Raw genomic sequence first — 10,579 nt, forward strand, 5'->3', positions numbered from 1 at the left:
ACTTAAATGATTTTAGCATATGGCTGCAATATAACAAAGAGTGAAAAATTTAAGGGGGTCTGAATACTTTCCGTACCCACTGTACATGCATTTCTCATGTAGCCAGTAACTCCCTCATTGTGTACCATTTGTCAGAGATTTGGATGTAGTTACCCCCTGTCCAAGGTGCTTCTGTAGGCTCCTCTGTGTGCTGTTTGTTCACCAAACCCCAGTGCGTGAGTGAACATGTGCCCGGTATAGACATGAGTGTGAGTCTCACTCGAGGTGCACACAACATGCTATGTACTGCACATGCTGTGCGTTCAGCCTGCGCCTCTATGTGTCCGATGTGGACTGTTGTGCCACTAAATATGATTGGCACAGAATCAGAAATCTCAGGGTGATCGGCCAAACATGCTAAAAACCGCCCATTTCTGATCTCTGCCGCTCGATCAATGCCTCTATTTTGGATTGAGCAATTAATTGGTTAATGAACCAATTGTTTTAGCTCTTAATATCTTCAGTAGAGTTTATGAACATATACAGTATGGACAGTGGGAAGATTATTTTCCCCAACCATAAGACTACTTCAGTGGAAATAAATGGGAAAACTGGTCCTTAATGGGTTGAAAAACAAAAACAATATACTGTAAATCCAAGAAGTACCCATTCGAGCAGCTGGGTGTCGAGAAGAGGTCAATGGCTGGCACTGTGCTGATAGTGCCCCCGGTAGTGGAGATAGGCGAGGTATCAGTGGTGGCGAAGGAGGGCCTCTTGGAAAGCTCTTTGAGTCGCTGTTCCTGAGTGAGTATGGAAGTCCAGTTCAAATATCCAGGCAGCAATTCATATTCTACACATGTTAAGCTACTTAAAACAGCACACTAACCTTCAGAGCTTTGAGTCGGGCCTGTTCCTCTTCGAGAGCTGCCTGCTTCTCGCGCTCATCCACTTTAGTGAAAGACATCCCTGTGCTGGCCAGCGATGAGACTGCATTTGACAGAGTGCTGGCCCTACAGAAAAACCAGGAGTTCACACTAGATGCAACACAGATAAAGCTATTCCTGATCTAGTAGCACAATACATCTTTGAGCAATGGAAAGAAAGTCAGACTGGGAACTGAGAAAAAGATAAGAGGAATTCAGAAATAATGGTGGGAAGATTAAAATACCTGCTGGCTGCAGTCGAATCTTTCACCTTCTTTCCCTCTAAAGAGGCTAAATGCTGCTCCAGAGCTTCAAGAAGGCTACTGGGGGCCTGCCGTGACAGAGACAACACCGTCAGCAAGTTCTTGAGACACAGAAAATATAGTCTACATAGACATCAAGACCATAAGGGGCGGTGGTGGGCAACCAAAGCAGAGCAGAAGCCACTACACACCAGCAAAGACACCACTCCATTCAATGCCAGCTGCACAGATAGTCAATTTTATATCTTTGATTAGGAGGTTAAATTTTACTTCCCAAAGGCAAACTGCCAACTTTGGACTATTAGCTACCCACCACTGACTCATGACGGCATTCCAGCCAAAAAAACTACTTTGGATGAGAGTAACATCTGTGTGGGATGACACGCTGCGCCATGGCACTTTCAACAGCACGGGCGCTGTTGAATCAGTCATGTCTAAGCACAACAGGGCAGCCATTTTAGAGTAGATGAGCTACACTGGTTGGACACCTCTATAACATGACCAAAATTTTACCACAGTGAGTGTTTTTTTTTTCCCCCTTCAACTGCGTTTCACCACAATATAGGAGACAGTCAGAGCAGAGGCATGCAAAAAGACAACACTGAGGCAAGTCACAGACGTAGAAGAAGAGTGAAATGATAGTACTTACACAAACTGTGAACTAAAGTGGAAAGATAAGGGGAAAATAAATACAGAATATAAAGGTGATGACAGTCAGAGGGGAATGCATTTTAGCTGCAGGTCTCTGGGGTAAAATAATTAGTTAAAATCAGTCACCATAGCACAGCACAACACTACATGCAACTTATTTTAAAATCAGTAAACATCTAACTGTCACTGTGATCTACTCAGTGGACTGCAGTGAGTTACAGTGATTGAGTACTTTAAACACTTAGTGTGGCCTTTACACCTTTATTTACTGTAGAAAGAAGGTACGGGTAAGAAGAAATAGAGAAGCAGCAGCAGCAGAACAACCACAAAATAGAAGAAGATGACCATCGCCTCTGGCAAACATGCACTCAAGGAAATCATGCAAATATTAAAAAGAACATTTGCGCTGGGTGTACTATACTCCAGTTGGACAAGGATAACAGCAATGAAAAAAAGAGCATTTAGAGCTATAAATGTCTTGACTGGATCCTAAGGATTATATCTGGGTTGATCCAGGCATTTAATGGACTAGTATCAGCTAAAATAAAACCAATCAAATACTGATACTTCTTTATACTGTGTTCACGCAGATGTATTGTGTTTTGTCCAGTGCTTTAAAGCTGCTCTCCTTCAAGACAGCCACCCTCGCTGGATGTTATAAACAGACGTTACACGCAATTTAATGCATCAGCAGATGAACATCTGCCATCTAAACTACTTCAAAGTTGTAAATGACGGAGGCCCAGAGGCACCATTTCACAGGGTGGAAATAGGAAGGGTACATTAAACAAGGCCATCTTAAATGAAAACAGAATATAGCAGCTTCCATGGGTTAAAATCTGTCGGACCAAGCCAGATCTGGAACCTCAAATTGTGACCGGCACCTATTTTGATGCAACTGACACCTCATTTACATATGAAAGAAAATGAATATATGAATAATATATAAAAAGCTCAAAGTCTCATACTTTTTATACAACTAGCCTTTTAAAACAGCATATTAGACTAATGAACAATTAAATACAATAAAAACAGGCGGTTAGACTAATTATGTCAGAATGCAACCAGCCCGTGCAGGTCACACTGCATCAAGTGCACATTCAGTGCAACATTATGTTAACCACCGAGCGAAAGAGACAGGAACATTTGCTCAAGTATTTCAAGTCGCAGCAGGGCAAAGCTAGTCAGAAATCAGAAGCTAAACAGACCAAGCTGTTCTGTGAAAGAACAGGTAGTCTGATGATCAGATCATGGATATCAAAAGGGTATACAACTGAAGCAAAACACAGAATAACATGAAAGAGGCCTCCCGTCCCATGACTGCGTTATGGGCTGTTTTAAATAACTAAAGGTTAGAACATGTTTATTTAATGTTACTGCATTATATAGTCTCTGGTGTGCTTTAAACTTGCTGCTGTAATAATCTGAATATAACGCTAACGTGTAGTAGAGCAATAAGGCCTCAGATATGATGTCACACTTGCTACTGATTGGACGAATTAGATGCTGTAGCCTGGCAGTCCTAATGTATTTAGCATCAGTTGCACTCGACATAACTCATACTTGCAACTGTGCGTCTTCTTGAGTGAGTTATTGTTTGCTACAAACACGACAAATGTTTTGCCTTTAAGATGCTCCCTTAATGTCGAAACTATGCAAATGCACCGGTACTGTGTCAAGATCTTTTCCCTTGTTGAGATGCATTTCTAGAAACGGCGTTTTAACAGGGGGAAACATGTCTCAATGGTGAAACAGATTTCAACACAAGACCAATCATTGAGGATTTTTTTTTTTTTATTCCGGTATCTGCTCTCTGCACACCGGCACAAATTAAGCATTGGCAACTTCTCACGGGTGACCGAAGTGAGAGCAACAACAGAGCAGCAAACCTTGGGGGTCACGTTTCAATGCTGACAAGGCCAAACAAAGATAACTAGCCCATTTCTGTGGCCAGTTTTTGCCATCTTATAGAGTTTCTGGAGTCACAGTTTCAACCTCAATCAAGACACTGCATGTCTGAAACTGCCATATGAGAGTATACAGTAGGGTCTTAACATTAGCTGACTGCTATTAGCTCCTCCACCAACATTTAGAGTTAATTATTTAGGGTTATCTAAATTGTACTGTTACACTAACTTGACTGTGCATTGGGAAGCAGTGATATCAAACATACCCCATAATTGAAGACCTTGTTTGGGGCAAAAGAAATTGATCGGGACATCCCTAGTTAGAGGTGGAAATAAAAAAGAAAACAAGGAAAGACTTCCTATTAAGAATGGAAATCCTGCTTTTTCACATTTACCTGTGAAAGGTCTGGAATGTCTCCTCGATCAATACCCACCTGCTGTTAGAAAGAAAAGCAATTTAATCTGTGCAGCATTAAGACAAATATTTTGCTCCACTAAATGAAGAATCTAACTGTGAAAAAATTACAAACATTTAGTGAAATTTACCTCTGCTACTTTGAGGAACTCCGATATCCGGGTCATTCGGGTGAGAAACTTCTTGTAAATGTCCAAACCTTCTTTACATTGAGTCTTCTTCATGTCAAAATATTTCTCTGTTTTGTGACAAATAAACTGATGTAATTAATTTCAAACGGAGAATAACAAAAGGTCAGGATAAAACTAGTCAAAGACGAGAAAATGGTAAAAAGTGAAAGTGATCGTGAAGGTCTTACCAAGTAGGTTGATAATGCCTTCATTATAAGCAGCAAAGAGCCTGATGGAGTCTTTGAAGAGGAGCATGAAAGCTGCATTGATGACTCCATTGGTCAGTTCGTTGGCATTGACCTGAGGGCAAACCATCAGCCGAGACATTTTTCATACACCTTCTTCACAAACAAAGCATGTATATGTGAACCCTATCACTGTTAGCAGCAGCCTTAGCACAAACTGCACACTCAAGGTGCAGAGCCATGGGAGGCTTCATCTTAAACTCACATTGAAATCAAGGAGGGCGTCCATCTGGTTTTGAATAATGGGGATTGTTTTGAGCAACTTCTCTGTGTTCATGGTCCTCATTACACCGTCCACTCTGTGTAGACAGAGCCGGAGCAGGAGAGAGAATGGAGGAGAAGGAAGACAGGGGAGCGAACAGTGGAGCTCGTAAAACACGACAACAGCTGTTACACTAACTATAGGGCTGCACCTCATTATTGACTTTTCCACCATTTATTTCACCAGTTAACTGTTTTGTTTGTAAAATGTCAGAAAATAGTGAGAAGTACTCTAGAATCTCCCACCGTCCAACACTGTCTCCAAATGTTTTGCCCAACCAACAGCCAAAAACCAAACAATATTTATTTTAGTATCATGAAGAAACATCAAATCATCAGATGTGAGAAACTGAAACCAGCAAATGTTTGGAATTTTTCCTTAAAAAAATACTAAAATGATTATCTGATTATCCAAATAGCTGCTAAATACTTTTTGGTTAGTCAATTAATCAACTGATGGTTACAGCTGCAACTGACTGATTTCTGCATAAAAATTTTAAAAGCTATTACAACTGCAGCCTGGCTTTGTAAATAATAGGTCTGGGATTGTATTTCACAAATATCTGAACATTTTTGTAATGAGATTTTATTTCAACTTGATGAGAAAGTAGTTGAAACCATACACTGTATATAAAAACGGATGTTAGCAGAAGGGACGTGAGCCAACCTAAAAATTGCCACTTTGAGCTCAGGTAAATTGTGAAGGCCATTTTTCCCCCAATCATTTTTGCAGTTTTTCAGATGCCCCATTTATTAATCACAAAAAATACTCAACAGGCTCATTAATAAAGAAAACAGTTTGTAACAGATCCAAACATAATCCTTTCTTTTTCACGTACAATTTTGATATTATAGAATATAAAAACAGAATACAAAAACTGTTTCAAGTTCTTACCCACGTTTAACTTTCGTGAAGTCGAAGGCAACCTGTCTGTATGAAACAGCTTTCTCATTCAGGTAGCGACTATACCTCCTGATAAATGTAGACATGTCATAACCTGGGGAAAAAATGTTCATTTTACTGGTCAAATCCAATTCTAATATCTGTTAAATGATGCATAAATTCAAATTAAAAATCAACAGCCACAATCAAATTCTTACCTTGCAACCCACTTTTGTCCAAAAAATTACTGAGGTTGAATAGTGTATTCCTTGAAGCCAGGTACTGGACAAAACGCTGTGTGAGGGGGAAATGGTTCAATACAACACCACCAAGGCATCAACTACTAATACATCTCAAACAGTCTGCTGTTATTTAACTTTATTGTAATTTCTGATGCAGTGAAGCACTCTGCTCACACCTCATTGCCATAGACCATGAGGTGGTGTGTGGTGATAAGTGACTTAAACACAACCACCCAGCTGGTGTTGGTGGTCCTCTCAAACAGTGAGTCAGCCAGTTGGGGAATGTTCACGTTCATCTCGTTGGTACAGTGGATCAAATCTGAAAGCAAAACACAACAAGTTCATGAGATCGTGAGCTGGTCGTTTTAAAAACACGTCAGAATGTTGTTATGCTCTGTGATGTGGCACAATGTGATAAACAATCTGAACACATCGCATTGAGCTTTGGGAAATTTATAAAGGGCATTTAACTAGTTTCTGTTTTTACACAGCAAACAATTGATAATCAAGCAAAATCCACAGCAGATTAATTGATAATAAAACTTGTTAGTTGAATTTGGGGTATCATGGTGTGATATACTGTAGCATGAATGCCACATCTCCATGTCCTTCACCGCTCTAATGAAGTTAAAGGACATAATCTGGCTGTTCATGCTAAATGGAGTAAACTTGTACTACTGACCTATGTACACATTATGCATTTATTATTCTCTCTGATTAAAACCCCAATCTACTTTAGATCACAGTGTACAAAATAGCCCTAACCCAAATCTTAATGGATATTAAGGTGTTGATTTTGAATATATTGTGATATTTGATCGGCTCAATGTCGCAGCACGTTGCCAGAAGTGAAGCCACTGCAAGTCCCATCGCCCCCTGGTGGCTGGCTGCAGTACAGGTCACAAACTCCGCCCCCTCTGTTAGCAGAAGGGGCATAAGCCAAACTAAAAATTCAAAGCACAAATCACATAAATTAAGCACAGCGAGTTTGTTAAGCTAATAGCCATCTGTTTAGATGTGGCTGTGTTGTGGTGATCCGCCTGCACGGTGTGGTTTCATGTCCCTCCACTAACTGCAGTCGGTTCACACTTGGTCTGTCCACCTGCTTACTGTTCATGTGCTTGTATCTGCATCATCATTAAAACACTGAGGCACAAGCAGCAGCCGGCTGTTACGGACTTACTTTACATGAATAGCGTGGTTTTTAAAAGGCAAAGCTTAAAACATAGAAAAGAAGTTGAAATCAGACGAACAGTTTAGGAGCTTTCCACCAGCCTTCACCCTGTACAGGAGGTCACAGAAGCACTCACATCCTGTTAGACCTGATTTAATAAACTGCACCAAACCTAACTTTTCAGCTTCTATTCAGCGCCCAAACAGCTTCTTCTATATGACAGGAACAGCGACAACATGCTGATCTGTGTTAACCTCCATACTGCTTCTTAGTGTCTGAAAATGTATACGGTCTACATTTCTCATATAAAGCATCATCATATCAGTTTGCTGCTGTATTCAAGGCTCGATTTAATATGAAACTGCATAAATTAATTCATAGTGATTGTTCTGTCAGACCTTTAGCCTGCCACTGCTTCACCTCTGTACAGACATCACTGTAAGAATCTTCACATCCCGATAACCAAAGGCTTTTGTGTCACTTAAGAATTAAATCAATAGTGTTCACATTGTAGAGCAGAGCCATCACAGACAGTCTGCAGAGAGCTGTAACGTACCGTATGCTGACTGTATTCAGCTTCTCTGATAAAAATCACCATCAACCACACATTTATTCTGTTAACACAATCAATCACAGTGCAAAAACCAACTAATAAAATCGCAATCACTGCAATTATACAAGAAATGCTTCATTTCTATAAAACGTCATGTCATTAATCCAGTATCTAAACCAACCAGCCCTCAGATCGGGTGAGAGCCAGACATGTCTTATCAAGCCCTGACCTCCTGCAGTCGGCGGACAGCAACTGCGGCGCCTGGCTCCAAGAACTTGATGCTGTGAGAATATCATTGCCTACATAGGCATTACATCGGAACAAGACGGGACAGGCCAGACAGAAAACTAACCAGCACGTATTGTGCACCAATCGCCGGTGATGTGGTTCATCTCAAATGTGCCTATTGCTTTGGCTTTACTTTTGCGTAATGGCAGAAAGTGGTCATGCCATCCGTTTGTAAATACAGTCTATGGCCTGAACTGAAAGTCTGAGTGTCATACTGTGCTGGCTTCTGATTTACTGGCAAAGCATGACAACATTTAGAGCTTTATTTAGAAAGCACTTTTCATCCATAAGGATGGAGTTAGTCACAGTTAATCCCTTGTACTGCGACTTTCCTGTTACAGGCCTCATGTGTAGCTGGTGAGCAGACAAACACCTACTGCTGTATATGAACAAGTCAAACATGACCGCAGATGCTCAAAGGACTTTCTGAAAGTCTGAGCCAAAAACTCTCTACTGTGACTCCCCTGCTTCTGCAGCAGGTCACATAAAGCATGTGCAGTCTGTTCAGACCTGTAACCTGCAGGCAGCATCACAAACCCTAAAAGCTGGAACCAACTGCAACTCATGACTATATTTAGCTGGACAGTTTTCAAAGAGAAAGTTTAGAAGACAAAACTGAAAATGTTCAACGGAAAAAGGTTGCAAACACCTCGAAAATGATCAAAAGAACACTTCAGTCCATCAATTTAGTAACAACTGCTCTAACTTAGCGCTGGGACGATTAGTCGGTAAAGCTGTGACGAGATCTCATCTGAAGTGCATCCAAAACTCCTGCTGAGTTTGGCCCATTTTTTCTGCAAGATACATCTGTGTTAAACAAACGTCACTAGACCACTTTTACTGGGGCACGCGCCCCAGTAAAATCATGTTTGAGTTTGAACAAGCACCTATATTTGGCAGTGGATTAATTTAGATTAATAATAACGGGAAAAGATTCATTTGTTGTTCTAATCCAGAATGTCAAAGCAAAACATGCTGTAGGTTGTGCACTGCAGTGCGCACACAGCAATCCACGTATAGGCACAACAAACAAAAGAAAGGAATGGACTGAGGTATGTGATGGGAGTCAAGTTTTAAACACCAGTGGTCTTATTTTGACTCAAACATTACTGACTCCCGTAGATGGACAGAGGAGGTCGAGACAGAAGAGGTTCGGAGAGACGAGGGTGAGACAGGGAAGACGAGCTGTAGTCGGTAAACTAGCTAAAATTAGTTAGCTGGTACGTAACCAGATGCGGATGTTGAATGTGAAGTAAATTAGGGCTGTGTACATGAATGCATATTATCATCTGGACTACTCTTAAAACTCTTAAAGTATATTGCATAATGCATCACATGTGGCGGTCAATGTTAACGTTGGACTATTGATTCTGCATTTAATGAATACCCTATAACATATTTGATGCACTTGTCCAAATATTGTTTGTTTTATGCATTTTTTTAATAAACAGGTGAACCTGAGGCAGGAAGGGAAAGTGTGGAGGAAGCTGTCTGAGTCTATGGAGACAGGTGTGTGACCACCAGCCATCCACTGCACAATAGAATTTGGAAATAATTGGAGCAGTGATACTTTTTGTGGCCTTGTGAGTTTGTTGTGTTTAAATCTGACAAGTCAAACTGGAGCTGCTTGACAATCAAATTAGTCATTATTGTAAAATGCAGAGGAATGCAAAGTAATGTGCAATACAGGGCCAGACCTTTACACCATAAAAACATGCTGAGAATGTTCTTAATATTGAAATAAATATTTTCCTAAAGATTAATATATTTTACAGTGCTTACATCCTGTTGTCTTTTACCACATATGATAATTCATATTCCAGAAGTAGAAGTGAAGTGACATTCATTACAAGGCGATTAAACAATTCAAAATGCACCTGCATTGTTTAGCATTTTGTCACCTTCGGTCGACTAAAATACCATTTCCCCAGTCATATATTTCATCATTGAAGATTTCTTTAAAACAGTGTTACTATATGGTCTCATCTTGTGAGCCAAGTGCTTCATCACAGCCCTATTAGTCAGTTAACTGATAAGCTGATGGATAAAAATATTCAGCTAATTTTTTATCATTTCTTGTTAATTTAAGTCATTTTTCAAGCAGAAATCACAATAACCTACTGCTGAAATGTGAGGATTCGCTAATTTTATACCACTATAAATTAAGTGTTTGAGACTGGAGGTCAAAAGAAAAAAAAATAAATAAATCAAAAATTTTTCATATACAGTACATCCATATACATTTCATCATGACATTATAAATCCCCAGTGAACTTATATCTCACTGTCTTTTATATATAAATAATAAAACTGGGTTTTAATAATCTAATTATTCTATTCCAAAACAGAGTAAAAGGGGTCAGCAGTTTGTTAAAAGAGAATACTTTCTAGATAAATTAAGCTTAAAAAAAACAATAAAAACTCTTGCAACAGGCTGATAAAGTGCAGGACACAAAGATGTTAACCACACGTGCACTGCCCTACTTCAGCCGAGCCCATCAGCGATAATGACCCTGCCATTCACAGGAGTGATCAGACCGACAGGGTAACTGGGCCTCCCTTTTCGTCCTATATTTGACTTTTCAAAAGGCGGAGGACCTTAAGTAGGACAGAAGAGCCTTCCAG

The 10,579-nt window shown here is 40.0% G+C and overlaps 1 protein-coding gene across 8 annotated transcripts in view; it reads right to left on the reverse strand.

Annotated features, from left to right (window-relative positions):
• picalmb (phosphatidylinositol binding clathrin assembly protein b) overlaps positions 1–10,579 on the reverse strand; it is a 24,184-nt gene that overhangs the window by 10,832 nt on the left and 2,773 nt on the right. For 6 of the 8 annotated variants that reach the window (XM_020622426.1, XM_020622425.1, XM_020622423.1 and 3 more), the window contains exons 2-12: positions 6,116–6,258; positions 5,916–5,991; positions 5,710–5,812; positions 4,759–4,852; positions 4,497–4,608; positions 4,270–4,376; positions 4,119–4,160; positions 1,815–1,826; positions 1,148–1,233; positions 866–989; positions 646–779 (exon numbers count right to left, since the gene is read on the reverse strand). In XM_020622426.1, the coding sequence (XP_020478082.1) occupies positions 646–779; positions 866–989; positions 1,148–1,233; positions 1,815–1,826; positions 4,119–4,160; positions 4,270–4,376; positions 4,497–4,608; positions 4,759–4,852; positions 5,710–5,812; positions 5,916–5,991; positions 6,116–6,258 (1,033 nt within the window). The remainder of the gene's footprint in view (positions 1–645; positions 780–865; positions 990–1,147; positions 1,234–1,814; positions 1,827–4,118; positions 4,161–4,269; positions 4,377–4,496; positions 4,609–4,758; positions 4,853–5,709; positions 5,813–5,915; positions 5,992–6,115; positions 6,259–10,579) is intronic. The other 2 variants (XM_020622427.1, XM_020622421.1) reach the window with 1 other exon arrangement.

Source organism: Monopterus albus, unplaced genomic scaffold (genome assembly GCF_001952655.1).
Source record: "Monopterus albus unplaced genomic scaffold, M_albus_1.0 scaffold280.1, whole genome shotgun sequence".
Taxonomy (NCBI): domain Eukaryota; kingdom Metazoa; phylum Chordata; class Actinopteri; order Synbranchiformes; family Synbranchidae; genus Monopterus; species Monopterus albus.